The sequence below is a fragment of the Myxocyprinus asiaticus genome, chromosome 44 (assembly GCF_019703515.2).
Source record: "Myxocyprinus asiaticus isolate MX2 ecotype Aquarium Trade chromosome 44, UBuf_Myxa_2, whole genome shotgun sequence".
Lineage (NCBI taxonomy): Eukaryota > Metazoa > Chordata > Actinopteri > Cypriniformes > Catostomidae > Myxocyprinus > Myxocyprinus asiaticus.
In genome coordinates this window covers 16052442-16073187 of record NC_059387.1, presented here as the reverse complement: position 1 = coordinate 16073187, position 20746 = coordinate 16052442, and the positions used below count along the sequence as shown (strand labels likewise).

The 20746-nt window shown below is 37.6% G+C and overlaps 1 protein-coding gene across 1 annotated transcript; it reads left to right on the top strand.

Moving 5' to 3' along the window:
• Nucleotides 1–220: 220 nt before the first annotated feature.
• On the top strand, nucleotides 221–14739 carry LOC127434301 (phosphoenolpyruvate carboxykinase, cytosolic [GTP]-like). Its single transcript, XM_051686940.1, has 10 exons — nucleotides 221–859; nucleotides 5981–6196; nucleotides 6422–6606; nucleotides 8748–8954; nucleotides 9150–9337; nucleotides 10353–10515; nucleotides 11087–11302; nucleotides 11698–11835; nucleotides 11994–12089; nucleotides 13490–14739. The coding sequence occupies exons 1-10, from the start codon at nucleotides 828–830 to the stop codon at nucleotides 13957–13959; spliced, it is 1911 nt and encodes a 636-aa protein (XP_051542900.1). The 5' UTR covers nucleotides 221–827; the 3' UTR covers nucleotides 13960–14739.
• The last annotated feature ends 6007 nt before the right edge of the window (nucleotides 14740–20746 follow it).

The following is a 20746-nucleotide window of genomic DNA, read 5'->3' as shown; positions in this document are numbered from 1 at the left end:
GTTGGCGCTATTTTGGTGGCACGAGGGGGACCTACACAATATTGGGCAGGTGGTTTTAATGTTGTGGCTGATCGGTGTATATTGTCAATAATAAAGTTCCAGTATAATTTACCTCTCAATTTAAAGGTGTCTCGAGCCCTATACAGCTGTGATGATGAATGGAATGACGTCACACCGAGCCAACGAGATTCCGCGGGTCATAATTCACACACCGTCAACTTTTATCAACATCTGCTGAATCGGCACGAGCACGACCTCAGGGAAGCTTGATATATAAGATTCACCTCTACAGAACTTTGCTCAATTGTGTTTTCACAGCCATAGTGAAGCAGCAGCGCGGGACGTGCTGCACGAGCGCATTAAGTCGTTACGGAATCGAAAACACAGGAACTAGTGTGCTTACATCAGCCGGCAGACACTGAAGTCCTCGTTCGGCCGTGATTCAGCACAGTGTCTGTGCACATCTGATCGAAAGCGCGCGCCTACTCTGTTGAAATGCTGGACTTTTAAAATATGTTAATAGACTAGGAAGTTTGCGAATACAACAGACTTTATTTAGTACTGACACATACGATGATCGCAGGTTTGCTTGCACTCGGGGGAAGAGCGTGTCATTAGAGTAGGATCTGTGGGTGGATCAGCTGATGATAAGTTATACGTGTTAAAGTGCAAGTACCTTACTCTTCACTACCTCAAGAGCTGGACTTTATCACAGTCTGATATGAGAGGTGCCCAGGATCGCAGAGGACCAAGTCACCCGTCTCATATTACTTTATTTATTTATTTTTTCTCAAAAGCCATAATTTGAGTTTCTTTTTGCACCTAAGATGTCCTGCTTGTTTCTAGGAGTACTAAGGAGGTAAGTGTCTTTTCTGTTGAGATATCTTTATTATTATGATTGTATTGTATCAAAAACCTTATAACATGGTTATAATTTCTAAATCTCTGCCTGTCGCACTTCATCTTGCATGGTGTTTCATATCTCTATGATTAACTAGCTGGTGACTCAATTGTGTGAAATAAGAAATAGTTAGAAATGGTTCATTGAATGTCCATACAATGTGGTACCAATGGCCAAAGATCTGTGGAACCTTAGGAATTAAAGGTATGCCTTGCATGAATTTATTTACTGGTAGTCCCATTCAGTACATTGCATTTGGCTGTACTCCAAAGTAAACATCCTTGTTGTATAGTTTCTTGATGAGAAACAGAAAGGCACAGTTGCCACCACCCTGTGGAATTACAGGGTCAACTCCCTTTTTGAGGGGGTAGAGAATTGTATATTACAAAACAGAATGATCTTGATGGAGTTATATTGGGATAAAAAGCAAATAATAATTCCCCAAAGCGTTACAGCTCTGGTACTCCCAAATAAGGACTTTTGCCACATAGTATATACATGTCATTGTTTGTACTCTACTGTATATACTAACGAATGCAGAAACATAAGTCACAAAGATAATAATTTTAATAATTTTTCCTCTTTAGAGGTTATAGGCAGGTTTTAACATACAGAGATAAACCACCTTTACTGTGAATTGGAATCTGCAATACCACAATGCATCTGAAAAACTGGTTAATTTAGATAATTTCTCATAACCAAGAAAGGTGTGTTATGAATGAGCAGTCACACATAACAGACACTCTTTTTGCCATTCAAAGCAAGAATTTGCTGTACAGAGAGAGAGAGAGATAGATAGAGCAAGAATGTAGATTTTGGGTTAAAGAAAGTCTTGGCAGATATCATTGCATATCCCTGTTAAAAATGTTATTTTATTGCATCAATATCTGCTCTGTCACTCTCTCACCAGACTGAGTGATTACATCAATGGAAGACTTAAAGTAAATATGCAGAGTGTGAACATACTAGCTAAACTTTACCCTATGCATGCATGATACCAGGACAGATTGTTGCACGTACTGTTGGTGTACGTGTGTGCTTATTTTTAGTTAAATAGTCTACTAACTTGTTTAACAAGATCAATTTTCACTGAAGTGCCCATGCAAGGAGTATGGCTGCTGCTACTCTAATGCATGCATATGTTTCAGAATGGAAAAGATCTTTTTTTTTTTTTGGCTACATTTAATGGCTGCTATCGTTTTTTTTTTTTTTATAAAAGTGTGTTATGTGTGCATACATGAACATAGTGTGCTGTGCTTGTGTTAGAGTCCATGACCAGTTCAACCAGGCTCTGAGGGGAGGGGAGTGAATGCAAGGGAGCCTGTCCAATTGGTCAGTTCATGTGCGGGTGTGACTAACTACCTACGATAATTGATGGTGCAAAGCTTAGCAATTACTGAGAGCGAAAGAGATCAAGGGGGTCAAAATGATGATAGACTGAGAGACTTATCTTTGTTCTAGCAAAGCTTGTATACATTTTATGACCTTAGAAAACAATAGATTGAGAGTTTGGAGTACAAAGTGTTGGAGTGGGGGTTGGGACTTGAGCTAAACAAAAGAAAAGTTTAAAAGTCAGAGAACTGACCATTTCTTGCTACCCTTCTGATATCCTCCTAATTTTAGTCACCAGGCTTTCCAGTCACGAGTCAATTGAAAATGCTTTCGGCGATCAGCTAACGTTGTTAAAGAATGACAAGGAAGGCTAGTCTCAAATGAATCTTGACCTGTCTAAAGGCTCAGAAAGCCAAGAATTGAATGGCAAGGACAAAATTCAGCCATCCTCTGGCATGTAACCTTTGTTCTGTTTTTGTTTTTTTGTTTGTTCACTGAAAATGCCAATTTTCTCTCTTTTGCTTTCTCCTGGATTCTTTCTGTGCTTGCTTGTGGACAAGGGTTGCAGAGAAAGGATATTCTTTCCTCCCATTTTTGTGTCTCTGTCTTCTGTTTCTTTTGTTTATCCTGTGCGCTTATGCAATGGTGATGCCAGGCAATGTACATTTGTAGTATAAAACCATTCAAAAGTTTGGATACACCTACTTGTTCTTTGTTATTACTATTTTCCATATTTTAGTGTAATAAAGTCATTCACTCATTCAACAGTAAAGTCATCCAAACGATGGAATAGCACAGAGAAATGGGAAGTATGCATGGACAAAAAAATAGTTAAAGGTGAAGCATGTCATTTCTGCACCAATAGTGCCACCAAATGGAAGTGCAAAAATAATGGCTGCTGCCCACTGGTTAAAGCACTCTTCAAGTGGAGTCGGAAATGTTGTAATTATGAGCTCTACAATTCTAGTTGATACCTGAGTTGCCAAGCTGTGATATTGAAAGGGGCATCAACATGAAAGATGATGGCAAGCAATGATTTTGCAAAGTTATTTCAATTTCAGTGCTTTATTTCAATAATATTAATATGTTACAGTATATGACACTCAGCTAATGACTGTTTGTTTTAATGCAATACCATACATTAATAAATTAAATAGGTCATGTAAAAGTGATACAGATGTGTTCAGTTACGCCTATTTAGAGGTATAACAAAAAAAGAGTACCATTTTACCGTTGTTCATTGTGCATTTGTTTAAGTTTGCCATCTTCTGTATTTTATTTCACTTCAGTGTATGACATGTCGTAATAATGAATGTCTGATTTGGAGGTCGGAGCTTCCCAGGTCAAATTGAAGGGAGCATTAGTCAATGTTGGATGGTCGTTATACTCAAACAAATTGAGCAATGTTTTGATAGCACCACTGAGACACAGTGTTTTAATGGAAATCAACCTATAAATGCCTTAGTTATAGTTGTCGCTGCATATTTAATTGGGATAAACAAATCAAAACTGTCTTATATTTTAGTTTCTCCTTTTGCCTTGATACAAACTTTGCACACTATTGTCATTCTCTCAACCAACTTTATGAGGATGGGATGCTTTCCCATAAATGCTGTCCACTTGTTGGTGGCTTTTTCTTTACTCCCGAGTTCAATATATCCTCTAAAGAAATTAAACGTACAATTTTTATAATTTTGTAGTTTTGCAATGTTTCTTTGGAACAATTTATATTTCTCAACAAAACGTATTTCAAACATTGAGGTATCCCCAGTTTTCCTGAACAACCACTGGGCTCCATGATGATTCTTATTGTCTGTTTTCTGTTTCTGATCTTGAGACAGAATGTAAAAACTACAGAAACGAGCGATACAGATGGAGAACAACAGCCATTTAAGTGTTATTTGGAGTAAAAATGTTCAGGAAAAAGGTGGATAAGCCTTTATATTTGTTTATTTATTTGTTTGTTTATTTTTTTTTTAATGATTTTAAGATCATGAAAACATAAATTCAGTCAAGTTTGTCCAAATATTTGACTGGTAGTGTAGACCAATCAAACACCAAAAATCAGTTTTACAGTTTCTAAATCAGTTTCTAAATTCAAATTTTTTCAACTTGTCTAAAATCTGTGATAAAGTAATCACAGCAGATGAGTAACACACTTGAGATGCAACATGTTACTATCAATTGAATATTCAGTGATTCATCTTATGCGTCATGGATCATGTAGATCCATCCATGTGCTGCTGAAGTCTATAGACTAGACTTGGGCTAAAATAACTTGACTTTACTGTAGATATGTCCCACCTGGAGAAAAGGCTTTGTCACTATTTATGTCCATGTTACCTTCACTGAAACTTTGTACCTTATTCCATTGACAGTGCCTGCAGAGGATGATTTTTACCTTTGGTGGAATGTCAGGCCAAACCAGTTTGCAAACCTGAAGAACCTCTGTCAAGCCCTTCCTATGAAATTATAATTGTGTTTACATGTGTGTGAATAAGTGTGCGGATACAACATTAGAAGTTAGGCTGGTGTATCATTCATCAGATCTGGTTTGACCTGGTAGTTGTGAGGTAATAAATCTCATATTCTACCATCCCTGTGGTTGACATTCTTTTTAGTCACTAGTCACTCCTACACCTTTACCACTGACATGAAATGTTGTTGATCGGCTATGAATAGTTGCTGATCGGCCCTGCATTATTTCGGGGGGGGGTTAGGGTATTGTCAATTTGTCAACGGCACCTTTTCGCGGCCCCCTTCAGCATATCGTGGCCCGTTTTGGCATATCGTGGCCCTGTTTCACGGCCGGCCCACCAGGAAAACTCCCGGTTCTCCCGATGGCCAGTCTGCCTCTGCCTGATGGATTTATTTGATTTGGTTTCTCAATGAAGTTCCAAACGTAAGTCCGGGAGGAGATTGTTTATCTAGGCCTGTCTATCATTTACTGTATTAGCAGCTGCTTCCCTCGCACCTGTGACAATTCTTCTGGCATTCCTCCATCTCCCTATCTCAACCTTTATATTTCATAATGCCTATAACAATTAATATTTCAAAACTGTCTTTCAATTTTGTCTTTCTTTTTCTTGCTTTACTCAGAGCTCAAGCCCAGTCCCTCCATTATGGACAGCACGGCAAATCCATTTACCTTAATGCGCTCCAGGACTATACAAACCAGTGAACTTGTGAAGTACATTTTTTAATCAGGGACTCACTTTAAACTAAAATCTTTGAAACATCATTCCCAAACTTCGGTCACAAGACTTTCAAGAAATTACGTCTATCATTGGTGACTGTTAACATCTTTTGTTGATCCTGTCAAGCAAGCATAGTCCTAACCATATCCATTAAATTTAACATTAACCATTTTCATTTCCTGAAATCAAAGGGAACTCTAAGCCTGAACCTAAAATCTGATTGGTTGACAGGAATGTTGTTCCATGACCAACAATGATGTCGATCCAGGAACATGTCCTACAAACATGGTCACCATCTGTCATCTATCACTTTACGGTGTGATAAATGCTAGACAGTGGTTTATTGTGTGTAAAGGAAAGACTGTTTAACAGTTAGATGATCTGACAATAATGAAATGTTACTCTGTTCAGTATGTGTTGTGTGTGTGTCCTTTTCATTGTTCACATGTAAACTAACTAAGAATGATGAAGAGTTGTTTTTATGGTATGTTTTTTACATTTGTTTGATGCATGAAAATGCAATGAAGTGTATTGAATTTTGTCCTTGCAGGCGAAATGCCTTCAGTACAGCTTCAGTGGGGGCCCGGTCCCTCGCCTCCATCCCCTCTCTACCTCCATCTGTGGCTGAGTTTGTTTCAGGGGCCGCGGCTGAGTGTAAACCTGCTAAAGTGCACGTGGTCACAGGCACACCAGGGGAGACGGCAGATATCCTGGCCAACCTGGAGAAAGATGGCATGGTGAAAAAACTCACCAAATATGAAAACTGGTGAGTCGCTACTGATGGCTTCAGGGCTGGTTTTGCCACTTCTTTGCTAAGTCCTTGATCTTGTGTGTTTGGCATACAGTATGTTTTTCCCACTATTTCTCAAAGTGTCTTTTCATATTGGAACCATTTAACCTAATACTAATTACAACATGAATGATTTTACATTGTACCAATCTTGATGTAGATCTGTTTTGATCTTTAATAATTGTTGATTGCTTTGTATAGCTGGCTGGCACGAACTGACCCTAAAGATGTGGCTCGTGTGGAGAGTAAGACAGTGATCGTGACTAAGAATCAGAGAGACACTATCCCCATCCCCACTGGAGGCGCTAAGTCCCAGCTGGGCAGCTGGATGAGTGAAGGAGACTTCCAGAAGGCCCGAGAGGATCGCTTTCCTGGCTGCATGGCAGGTGTGTGTGTGCTATCTGAAACTACTGAATACTGCAAAATGTATTTAATATGATAAAAGATATTGTAGGTTTTATAGATAATTTGCTTCTAATTAACCCTTAAATGCATGGGTGTTTCACCAAACATTATTACAAACCTTGGGTCTTTAGCGATCTACAAAATGGCCAAATAATGTACAATTTTCAAACATTTTCAAGACTATTAGAAAACAATAGTTTTACTTTTTCATATATCAAAGAGATGATGCAGCAAATATAGAACAGGATCCAATACTTTCACCAGTGTTGCCAACTACTTTCAATGAAAAGTAGCTAAAGCCTGCTCAAAAAGTCACTAAATGTAGCCAGATGACGTCATGTGTTAATTAGCATATTCATGACATCAGCGTGTCGTATTTGCATTCTGCCTTATGTCAGCCTTTTACATCTGTTTGCTTCTCTCCTACTTTCTGTGCTCACATACTGTATTTTAATACAGCCAAATTCCCAATAAAGCTGTTCTCTTTTAAATATTTGTTCTGTTTCTGTTGTCAGACAACGGAACGAGTATGAAATAGTGACTGAAATGCCACCCATTGAGACTACATGTTAACAAGTAGTCACTTCCAAGCAATTTCCAAGCTGCTGCTCTGTACTGCTAAAATCCTGATTTTATAACATAAGTTAAAGACAATGGCTGTGCTGTGATTTCGGCTATATTTACATGTAAACGATCACTCGGAGAGAAAGTTAGAAGTGTCAGAATGTCTTATTTTTTCTCTCGCACAGCCTCCGTCTGGGTAACAGTGAGTGATAAGCAAGAAAAATAATGGTCAAATTAAAACGGTGGAGGAGCAAACCATACAGATTATTGATTGGTCCTTGGCAACTCTGTTTGCACATGCGCAGCTCATTCACGTCTGTGTCAGCTGCCATGCGGTCAACTGAATGTGCTGCTCCTCTGTCTGCCACTAACTGAATAGAGTAGATGCAGAGAGGTGTGCCTGCGGCGGGAAAGCAAGACCTCGCACTCCTGCGGCAATACTGGCGACTCTTCTACGGAAAGTAGATAAGGTTTGTCCAAAAAGTCGCTAGATTTGTCGCTAGGTGCTTTTTAGAAAAAAAGTCACTAAAGGGGTCTGAAAAGTCGCTAAATCTAGTTGCAACTGGCTGACAAACACTTTTTGAGTTACACATAATACATAAGCTACACATGTGTATTTTCTCAAGCACTTTTTGAGTCTAAATAGATGCACAACTTGCTACAACAGAATTTTAGAAGCACACTTAAATGACAATAGTCATATCATATTGTTCATTTGTTACACTTGCTATAGTTTACTTCCACGTTGCTTCTTCAACAAAAAGCAATGTCAAATGTAAATTAAGTCAATCACTGAAACATCAGCACCACCCTTGAGTAAGAAATAGCATGTATAATATGTATGTGTACATGCATATGGAATACTGATAATTCACTATTGTCCCACAGAAAATCAATGTGATATAGTAGTCATTTGTATGAATATAGTACTCATTTGTCTTGTAATAAACAAAGAAATATATATCCTGTGATAGTAAACTTATATAGATATAGAAATCATGAAAATATGATTTATGGAAGCACAAAAAAAGCGACACGATTACATATCTCGGGTCTTTAATGACTCTATACACTTTTGGTAATTAAGCAGTTATAAAATTAATATAGCGCTATTCATAAGACAAAGATTGAGGAAAACTAAAGAGGTATGGGCTCCAAAAAATGTATGAGGCACAGGGGGTGGAATGAGGTACTGGGTCACTAAAGACCCAAGTATGCATTAAAGGGTCAGTTGTAGAATATAGAATGTGTTGGTTTTTTAATGATTATCTTGACTTGACTATATTCAAGACTTGGTTGTATTCAATCAGCATTGTATGTATTAAGACAGCCACAAGTTAATTTTACAGTCCTGTAAGCAAGAAATGTCAGTAACTTAGAGCATGGTAATGGTAACGCCATGGTAATGGGTTCAGTTCCCAGGGAACAGACAAACTGATTAAAAATTTACCTTGAATGTAAGTCACTTTGATTAAAAATGTCTGCAAAAACATAGATAGAATAAAAACTATTTGAAGTGTTTAAAAGTTAAAATATTTTTTCTGTCTGTCCCTCATAGGACGTACAATGTATGTGATCCCCTTCAGTATGGGCCCGGTGAACTCTAGTCTTGCTAAGTTTGGTGTTCAGGTGACAGATTCTCCATATGTGGTGGCTAGCATGGGTATCATGACACGCATGGGAACTCCAGTCCTGGAGAAACTGGCAGAGGGAGCAGAGTTTGTGCGTTGCCAACACTCTGTGGGCAGACCTCTACCACTCAAAGGTAGCTCAACTAGTTCACATTAATGTTAAATGTAATTAATGCTTCAACCCTGCTGGAAAGATCCCCTTAGACCAGCATGAATTTCCAGGTCCATTTCCTCCAAATTATCCATTGAGTAAATTGTTTTATTTGGCTAATATTCTTGCCTTTCTTGTCTATACAACTACCCTCTTGTCCTCTACTCTTCCCTTTCAGCTCCTTTAGTAAACAGCTGGCCTTGTAATCCAGAGAAAGTATTGATCTCACATCTCCCAGACACCAGACAGATCCTGTCCTTTGGAAGCGGTTATGGTGGAAACTCACTGCTCGGAAAGAAGTGCTTTGCTCTTCGTATTGCCTCTCGTATTGCCAAAGATGAGGGCTGGTTGGCTGAACACATGCTGGTAAAGGACCTCAGAAACAATCCAGAGGCCTCATTTATAAAGACGTGTGTAGAATCGTCCTAAATGTGAATGTTCAGTAATTTCCTAAATGTTCCTGCAAACAATTAATAAGACATCCATGCTCAATTTTTTTTTCCCAAATCAATTAATGCACACAAATAATCTTAAAATTATGCGTACATTAATATTATAATTTATATTCTAAATATATGATGCATTTATAATGTAAATATGACAAAACAGATTATTATTATTTTTTTCACCCAATTTGGATGCCCAATTCCCAGTGCACTTTTAAGTCCTCGTGGTCGCGTAGTGATTTGCCTCAGTCCGGGTGGCGGAGGATGAATCCCAGTTGCCTCTGTGACCATCAACCCGTGCATCTTATCACGTGGCTTGTTGAGCGCGTTGCCACGGAGACATAGCGCGTGTGGAGGCTTCACGCAATCCACCGCAGCATCCACGCTCAACTCACCACACGCCCTTTCGAGAACGAACCACATTATAGCGACCATGAGGAGGTTACCCCATGTGACTCTTCCCTCCCTAGCCACCGGGCCAATTTGGTTGCTTAGGAGACCTGGCTGGAGTCACTCAGCAGGCCCTGGGATTCAAACTAGCGAACTAGTGAACTCCAGGGGTGGTAGCCAGCGTATTTTACCACTGAGCTACCCAGGCCCCGACAAAACAGATTTAAATGTGGTCATAAATTCATTAATTCAGTAATTCTCACATTCTTTAAAAAAAAAGAAAAATGTTATACACGTTATATATATTTTTTTGGGTGGGGGGTTCCATAAATTTTAATGTAGGTTCCATGGAACCTGTTGTTTAAAAATCAGGCCCCAGGATCTTTTCTTTTTACTGCATAATGTCTACTGTATGAAATTCAAGTAACAATCATGCACCTTGAATTATTCATCTATACTATTCATCCATCTATACTATTAGCTAGGGAAATGGCATTATTTATAAACATGAAATTGATAGAGATATCTGTTTCTCTTTCTTCTAGATTCTTGGAATTACGAATCCTCAGGGAGTGAAGCGCTACATTGCAGCAGCTTTTCCCAGTGCTTGTGGAAAAACCAACCTGGCCATGATGAAGCCGACAATGCCAGGCTGGAAAGTTGAGTGTGTGGGCGATGACATTGCCTGGATGAAATTTGACAGTCAGGGTGAGAAACATGACTTGTCTTACACAACCTATGCAATTATTATCACACTGAAACATGGCTGGGTATACAGGGAGGCCACCAAATCAATAATTTTGTAGTTTTATTGGGTAACAGAGAGAGAAGTAATTAAAACCAAAATTAGTGCACAACTCAGCATGCAAAACACTCATAAAATTAGCCTTATATCTAAACTAAACAAAACATCTACAAATTAGAAAAGAAACAAATTTGTTGTTTTTTCATTACGCATTTAGCGCTCTTGCCACCTGTGACCTCACACAGCGTAGCCTACCTATGTGCCTTGTTTTTTTTTTTTCAAACGTTACAAGTAAACACGCTACTAAGACGGACAGAAAACATGGACAAGTTCTTGAAAAGGAAAAATATTGACGATGGTTAACCTGTGTGGGGTAGTGGTGTGCCGTAGAATTGTTTAGTCGTAAAAAGTGTGCCGTGGCAGAAAAAAGTTGGGAAACACTGTATTAGAGGGTGTAATGTTTAACCGACTGTTTTCTGTGGTTATAAATATATGTTTTTAATACAGAATGTGTATTTTGGATATCTACATCAGGTAAGCTTAGAGCTATAAACCCAGAGAATGGTTTCTTTGGAGTTGCCCCCGGGACGTCCCTAAAGACCAACCCTCATGCCATGGCAACCATCTCCAGGAACACAGTGTTCACTAATGTGGGAGAGACCAGTGATGGGGGCGTATGGTGGGAGGGTCTGAAACCACCTGCACCTGGGATCAAGCTGACCGACTGGCATGGAAAATCCTGGAAGTACGGTATGTATGGTAGATAAAAGCATATTCTCTATATTGTTTTCTTGAGCTAATGTTTGCTACATCAAGATCACAAGAAAAATAAATAACAATCAATATTAATGAGGATTTCATTTGAGAAACAGAGTCTCACTTTTTATGTAATGAATTAGAGGGAGATCTACCTGTTCCTTTTCAACTTACAAATATTTCAAATGCTGATGGAAGTTTGGTTTGGTTGCAATCAAAAGATCAATTGGTCCTACTAAATTTTTACTTAATAGCACTGTACATAATTATAGTTCTATTTGTGGTCTTATAATGACCATAAGATTGAACCTGCTGGTATGTGCTTAATCTGTTGGCTTCCATTTTCAATAAACAGCAATAAACATGTCTGTCTTTCTTTTTTTTCTCAGGTGATTCTACACTGTGTGCCCATCCGAACTCCAGGTTTTGCGCCCCAGCTGGCCAGTGCCCCATTATAGACCCATGCTGGGAGGGTGATGAGGGTGTCCCAATCGATGCCATCATATTTGGTGGTAGAAGACCTGAGGGTCAGTGTCACTGAATCAAATTCAGCACAATTTGCACATTATTAACACTATCTCAAGTAGTTATTTGTATTAGTATTATTCATGTATTACATCCTTTAAAAAAGTCAAAGATAATACAGATTACATTTTCTCTAAATGTACCTGTGTCTGTTTCCCAGGTGTGCCTCTGGTGTACGAGTCATTTAACTGGCGTCATGGTGTGTTTGTTGGCGCTTCCATGAGATCTGAATCTACAGCTGCTGCTGAACATAAAGGTACAATCTGACCTTCAATCCCCCATATGATAAATGTAAAATTCAGTTATATACAGTATTATTACCCAGCTCTCTGAAGTACTTGAATCTGATTGGTGAATCACACCATCCACTGATATTTCTGAATAATGCCTGCACATCTGGGGATTAAAGGACAATTCTGAGTTGAATGCAAGTTAAGCTCAATCAGCAGCATTTGTGGCGTAATGTTGATTACCATAAAAAATTATTTCAACTTGTCCCTCCTTTTCTTTAAATAACAAAAATCTGGGTTACAGTGATTCAATTACAATGGAAGTGAATGGGGGCCAATCCGTAAACATTAAAATACTCACTGTTTCAAAAGTATAGCCACAAGATGTAAACAATATGTGTGTTAACATGATTTTAGTGGGATAAAATCACTTACTAACCTTTTCTGTGTAGAGTTATATCCAGTTTTACAACTTTGTTGCCATGACAACATAACGCCGTAAACCTTAAAACCCTAAAACAACCATAAAAAAAGCTGATTTAAACAACTTTACACCTCAAATAATACTGAAGTTTTAAAAGAAAAATTAGTATAAGTACTTTTAAAAAACTATAAGCTTCACATTTCTGCCTTTAAACCCTCCAAATATTGGCCCCATGTACTTCCTTTGTAAGTGCCTCACTGTAACCTCGATTTTTGCTTCTTTTTTTTTTTTAAAGGAGACATGAGTTGAAATAATTTTTTTGTGGTAATCAAAATTATGCCACAAATGCTGTCAACTGAGCTTAACTTGTATTGAACCCAGAATATTTCTTAGAGTGATATTTCACCGGTCATTCGGGTATTGCCAGTCATCTTTCGTACTTCTTGTATCACTCTGTGATCTCTACAAGTAAACTAATAAAATTATTTAATCTCATATCAGTATTACATGTCCATTTATTTATTTATTTGGGAAATAGTCATGTAATAAGTGGGATAACAAGCAGTCAGACAGTAATTGTCGCAAAATAAACCCCAACAGGTTCATCCAAACTCTGATGCAAACCGTAGATAGAATTCCATTTTTCTGGAGATTCCACAGTCTCTTTCTTCTCACATAATAACATAATTTCAACTCAAATCAATATTTCTTGTCCATTTATTTATTTACAGGGTATTTGGTAGATAACCATGTAATAAGCGGTTAATAAGCATGTAATAATGTGCAATTAGTCTTTACTGCAAAATGAACCCCTTCAGGGTGATACAAGACCCCTCTACTCCGCATCAGTTTCCTTTTTGTGGGTTTTTTTTGTGATAATGCTGACTGTATATTATCCCTTACATATAATATTTAGCTACTTTAAATTGTGACTCACATTGTGATCAGAAAGTTACTGACACTCTTTAATAACATATCATTTTTTTCACTCATACTATTTAGGTAAAGTTATAATGCATGACCCCTTTGCCATGCGTCCTTTCTTCGGCTACAACTTTGGCGACTACCTGGCCCACTGGTTGAGTATGGAGACACGGAAAGCACCGACCCAGCTCCCTAAGATCTTCCACGTTAACTGGTTCCGAAAAGATCCGAAGACCGGTTCCTTCCTGTGGCCAGGGTTTGGAGAGAACGCTCGCGTCCTCGAGTGGATCTTCAAGCGATGTGGCCGAACCAGCGAAGATGAGGCTGCCTCCAAGAGCATTATTGGTTGGATTCCACAAAATGGTGCCATACACACAGAAGGCCTGGATGGGAATATAGATATGGGTGCCCTCTTTGACCTGCCCAAACCCTTCTGGCAGAAAGAAACACAGGAGCTCAGAACCTACTTCACCCAGCAGGTTGGGGCTGATCTACCTGCACAGGTGGAGGGAGAGCTGAGAGCGCTGGAGGAGAGAGTGAGGGATTAAATTGAGACTATATTACATTACATTTATGCTGAGTAAACATAAGGTATAGAAATGGGCTGAGGTGGAGCTAACTGTGTTATTGTGAATGACTGTTGCACTGCAGTGAACACTGCACTGGAGAAAGCCACAAAGTGTATATCACTATCAGTGATATCAATACAAAAGTGCCTTATTATATTTTACAATAGAAGATAAAAAAATCTATTTAATGTTTACAAGTTGTCTGCCAAAATGTATATTTTTACAACTTTATGAATTTACAAGATACATACATAGCAAATCCTTCTGGCAAAAAAATGCAGCATATGAGTACACTATGTAATATTTAAAGGGATAGTTCAACCAATATGAAAAAAACAAAACAATAAAATATAAAAATGCTGCCATCATTTACTCAGTTTCATATTGTTCCAACCCCTCTCTTTCTTCTGTGGAACACAAAATGAGGTGTTTTGCAGAATGTTATGGACTGACACACTCAGTCACCATTCACTTTCATTTTAGGAAAAAATAGTTTTGAGCAAAATTATCAGACATGTCTTTAAAGAAAGCACCAATACCACATGTGTTTTTTAAATGTTTGCTGGTGACTTAATGAAAGCTGATTTTTTTAAATTTATAATTTCCTAAACAAAATGGCCTTTTATCATTGGAATGATTGACAATCTTACACTTGAACCAATGTTGAGGGATCTGGACCAAAGAGTACTGATGAGTCTCAGTCACTGAATGTACTGTATGTTGTTACTTGAGCTGACTGAATTAAAAAATAATTCTAAATCTTTATGTGTAAGGTTATTTATTTATTTATTTATTTATTACATCACAGTGGTTGTAACAACAGCTTAAGCCAAATTTATTCTGATGCTGCAAGCTGATTTTTATATTCTATCATGTCTTTTTAAGAGCTAAATGTGTACAAAAAACATAAAATGGTCAGTATCTTACAGTGCAAAATATAACAAGCATTTTATACAATGAATTTTTCCCCTTTTTCTCCCAATTTGGAATGCCCAATTCCCGATGCGCTCTAAGTCCTCGTGGTCGTATAGTGATTCGCCTCAATCCGGGTGGCGGAGGATGAATCCCAGTTGCCTCCGCGTCTGAGACAGTCAACCCGCGCATTTTATCACGTGGTTTGTTGAGCGCGTTGCCACGGAGACATAGCGCGTGTGGAGGCTTCACGCCATCCACTGCGGCAACCACGCTCAATTCACCACGCGCCCCACCGAGAACAAACCACATTATGGCGACCACGAGGAGGTTACCCCATGCGACTCTACCCTCCTTAGCAACCATGCCAATTTGGTTGCTTAGGAGACATGGCTGGAGTCACTAAAGCTCTCATAATTATATAATTTAAGACACAATAAAAAAGATCAATGCAAAGATATATTAAAACAGGTCTTAGGTCACTTTTTATCTGTGAAAATCCTGGACAAAATAATTGATCATTTATTTTATTTTATTTATTTTTTATTTTATTTTATTTTTTATTACTCTCATTTGAATATTGCGTTGTATGTTAAATCTTAAATTTAGGCCTTTTAATTAATACCCAGTCAAAAAAAAAAAAAAAAAAAATATGCTTTATAAAGTCAAAGCATAGGTTTCAAAAACATGGAAATACATTTTCAGTAATAATAAAAATGCATTTTATCAACACTAGTTCTCATAAGCAAAGCAGCTATTACATTTACTAAATTAATACAGCTGTTTATTGATTTATTGAATCAATATTAAATTTAGAATGCAGTTTTTAGGCACAGCGTTCCTAGAAATACTTTAATTTACCATTGACCGTGATACAAAATAGTGTATCTTAAAATATCTTTTTGAACCTGTAATTCCTAACACAACTGAATATATTCTATTTCTGTGAATTCATCATATCTGAAGTTTGTTCTTGTGATGCAGTAGTTCTGCAGTTTTGAGATGGCAGTTTCTCCATAGTAGATGATCAGTGTTTCATCATCAGAAATATTCCTCTGTTCATTACTCATGATGTCAGCGGCAGTGTTTACATAATACACATCTGTTTATATCCTGTACCCAATGAAAATGGGATAGGGACATGTTTTATTTGCATTATAATTTCAAAAGTAGTATATTTCTCATAATCAATGGGATCAAAAGGAATCATTTTAATAAAGGACTCAAATATGTGAATATGCTGGTGAGTAAATAAATAAAGTCTAACATTTCAATGCACAATAAAAAATAACCTAAAAATAATCTAAATCTTAATAATCTAAATGACTGTAACTGGTTCGATTCAAATCAAAATATTATTTAACATCATTGTATCAACCTGAATGCATTAGGTTACACCAACAAAACGACTTTCAAGGTTTAGATCTGGTAAAAAATAGCTCCTTCAGGTAACAGTCACAAGTTACCACTTTCTACAGTGCATTGTCTGGCCGGTTATAGAAGAATTACACACAAAACCATATAAATGAGAAACTTGCATCACCAGGGGGATCCCTTTCATTGGTAGTGTGTTTACTGAAAGTCATTTTCCTATAAGAATGGTCAGGATGATTAAGGTCAGAATGTGTGATCTTTGTTCAGGACATTTACATTTTTTGTAGAAAATAGGTGGCATAATAAATAGTATTCACACTAATAATGTCTAAATCAGCAAAGACATGAGAGATACAGTATGTCGCAAAACAATGTGAGATACTGTACCTAATGAACTTCAAAAGAATTCTCATGTTAGCAGAGCGGAAAATTACGATTAATATAATAACCAAAGAAGAGAAGCTTCTGTGTTAGTGTTGTTATGTGCTGAGGCAATGAAAGAGTAGACTGTATAGCTACATTTACCTTAAACATAAAGCAAGAGCAGAAAATAATGCACAGCCACAATTCCTCCCACACACCAGCAATCAAACGATTAAAGTGTCCGAACTGTCTTGAAATGCAATAAAATATTAGCCTAATAAATGTAATCATATTTAAAATGTTTCCAAATCATAAATGGACTGTCTGCAACTGCAAATGATCTAAATAACAACTAAGTAAAATGTTTGTTAACATGTTTGTGCAAAAATCACCTTTAATTATCAGCTGAATCTCTGCTGATGACTGGCTGCCATGTTTATTCTGTGTGGTGCAGAACTTATTTTATTATTAACACTTTATTATTCTGAGTCACAATGAAGGAAATCTTCTTTTCTGCAGCTAGTGGTGAGCCCTGTCCATGTTCGTACCTGGTGTAGATCAAGTCCTTTAATGGACTGGCTTTGCTTTTGCAGGTCATAGTCACAAAGTCAGCCAACAGAGACTGAAGCAGATGGCTCAATGATGATATACTGTAAGTTTCTTTTGGAAGAACTTTGATAGAAAACAAGCACATACACAAAAAGCATTTTTGGGGGGGGGGGGGGGGTCGCGGGGTGTTGAGGTCACAAATATAATGGTCCTCTTTGGTCCTTTAAACTAATAAAGGCGCTGAATGCAATACTTTTTGGAATAAAGGCTTTAATTGTGATGAAGGCCCAAAATTTGATCATTTTTGGTTTTGAAAGAGACATGTTTTTTTAAGTTCACACAGTACAAGACAAACACTGTGTCTGCATTGCTAACAATTTGCCTTGTTTCGGTCATCATTTATTTCTTTTTTGTGCTGTCTCAAAGAAAAGACGAATATAATTTGAATTTCTTTTCATTATTGATGTATCTGTAAAATGACATGATTGTGTCAGCTGGTTAGCAAAAAGAAAATACACAGAATTATTTACTGCCCTCAAGTTGTTCCTTATTGTTTTTCCCCCCAGAAGAATTGTAACACAATCTTTTCTTCAAGAACCCTAATGCTGCTCTTTCCCCACAAAAGCATATTGACATATTGACCACTCCTGTCAAGGTCCAAAGAGGGAAAATAAATCAATATAAAAATACCATAAAAGTAGTCCATACAACACAAAGCTGTTGTATGGCCCCAGAAAGCTTGGAATATAGTGCACAACTCATATGGACACTTTTATGATGTCTTTATACTGAACCTTTACTAGTGCTTTATAGCATTTGTCCATTTTGAAGCTTGACAGCTCCTGCTCACTATAAACTGTTATTCTATTGAATAGAGCTGCTTAAAAGATCTATTTTTATTTTCCTAGACAAAGTAACAGCATATGGGGTTTGAATAACATAAGGGTGAGTAAATGAGTGAGTAAAAGTAAATTTTCCATTTTTAGGTGAACTCCTTTAACTGGAGGCTCAGTTTTTGAGAACAGACCTGACAAGGACATACTCAGGGGCGAAGGAACGATCTGAAAACTGGGGAGGGGGACACATTCTAACACCCTGTCTATGCCAGATATGAGCAGCTTGTTGCGTCAAAAGCAATAGGACCCATTATAATCGATGGTGCTGTTTACACTGGAAGCATCTGTTGGAAAAAATTCCATATAATGAACAATTTACTGCCGTTGCCTAATAAACATACAATCATGTAATCCATAAGAAGGTAACTGTAGTTCGATAACGAGTATTTACAAATGTAATATAATCCAATTACAAGTACTTGATTTTCGTAATCTGATTACGCAATCCAGATTACATGTAATCAATTACAACTGATGTACTTTGGTACCGAAACTATCTGAAACATCATACCGACTTCACGTGTGATCATGTTGGTCCTCTTCAGTTTTTTGGCAGGTGGTTGTACATGAGACATTATTGGTCATTCAGTGTTTCAGTGAAAAAGACTAACAATAAAGAGGTCAAAGACTTAAAACTCACTGAAAGTTACCAAAATGTTAAATGTTTTCATCTAACAACATCAAAATTACAATAATCAAAGACGACTTCTCTGTAGATTGCAGCTCAGTGTCTGTCACTGCTGGCAGGCTGTTGTACTCATTAATATTAATCACATTATCTGCGTTCACTCGAACTGATTTGCTGAATCAAAACATGGACTGTGAGCGCTAGCCAATGGGATTGCCGCCTTTGACTCAGTCCCGCCCACTGCCCAAGCAACCAGCTGGCAGAGGCTTCTGCTGGGTCATAAAGTCGGAATGAAATGGAAGTTTTGATCTTGTTGAAATACGGTAGAGGTGAAGATAGGTGTCAGTGGGATCATTTTCATGAACAATGTCAAGTGAATTTTCTAATAAGCTACTTCAAAAGCTTGCTGGATAACACTCAGAAGAGAGATGTCAAATTTACTTTCATTTCCTCAGCAGCTGTTTAAAGATGATGTAAATTTTTCTGTGTTAAAATACTTTCTCCTATCCAAAATTAATATGCAGAGACAACTGTTGGTAAGCCATTCATAGGTACATTTGATCAAAATCTGTAAGGACTTTGTGATGCAATGAAAAAAGCAAACTGTCAAACACAATGTCATGACTCGACCAATGGCAAACAAGTTCGACCTTGAATATTTTCCAGGGTAATATAAAACAAAGCATACTGTTATAAAATGTACACAAAATAATTGGAATATTTAAAATATTCTGTTTGCTAGATTTATACAGCTAAATAAGGTGGAAACCATTAAGTCATCACAGTCTGTGAAAAGGGTCTATTCCAAATTCTGGTATTTCCAAAGTGTATGCAGATCCATATCCAAAGTTTTATATTAAACATTGCTCCCCCTTCAGTAAATATTAGGTCAGAATGTCTGTGAAGTTTTTTCATTCATCCAGGTCATTGTTGCATGTCAGATGGTGTTCATTCATCCACAAGACATTATTTCTCTTTTTTCTTTTTTTTTGTAAAATGTAACGTTGCACATCAGAGATGTCAGTATGGCATTTGTGAAAAGCTGACAAGTGCCACCTCACACATAAAATAGATTTAACAGGAGCAAAAATCCCTTTTTCTGGAACTGTTGATTTGCCTTTTTTTCTCTGACACCTCAGCATACTCCGTCTCTGGGCCTTTGCTATTGTCTTTCTTTGTCATGTGGTAGGTCTGGAGTTTTGTATTTTTATATTAAGTGATAGTTAATATATCTTACATTTGCCTTTTTGAAAATGGTTCACAAAACCAGTGCTGTATCCAAAACCAGGAAAATGCTGTCTTCAGAGGCTGTATACAGAGGCAGGATGAAAATAAGGTGCTTTTCAAACTGTTTGGAGACCAGTTTCCATAAGAGTTCTATTCATTCAAAACATCTGTCAATTAAGCCATTAACTGATTAGGCAGCAAGTCAGCTGCCTACGTTTTCGGATGCAGCCCGGATGTGGAAGATGAGTCGATAGTTGAGGAGTGGGGAGAGACACAGAGAAAAAAACAAGTTCATTTGTATGTACTGGAGATAAAAATTCGTATATATTTTTCGAAAAGGTTCAACTCAAATTGCTGCCCGAGTCCACCATAGCAGTTGTTGATTGAAAGAAGAAAATCTGCTCTAGCACCCCTTGCGGCAACACTTAGAATGCAGCGCGTACTTACGTTGGGTTATGAATTGAGCGCTGACACATTTCACAATGCAACGACGCGTGAAATCGATGCGTCTGCGTTCACATACTTGCGTAGAGTATGTTTGGGCCTTAAGAGCTCGAGCTTTAAGAGCTTTGCTCTGTCCATTGAGCCGTATCCATCTACAGAGCCATACAGGTGCATTAGCCGAGGTTGTGCCTCCACCTGTGTATTTGACACTGCTAAACCAGATACTTCAGATGCGTCACTACACTTCAAAATCATATGAACCGCTGTTCAAATGCGTACCAACCCGCATAATTGAGAACCAACCAATATACTCCAAGTCTAGATAAACGTTTTAAATGTAAAGAGGAACTTGATGATAAATTTGATTATTATG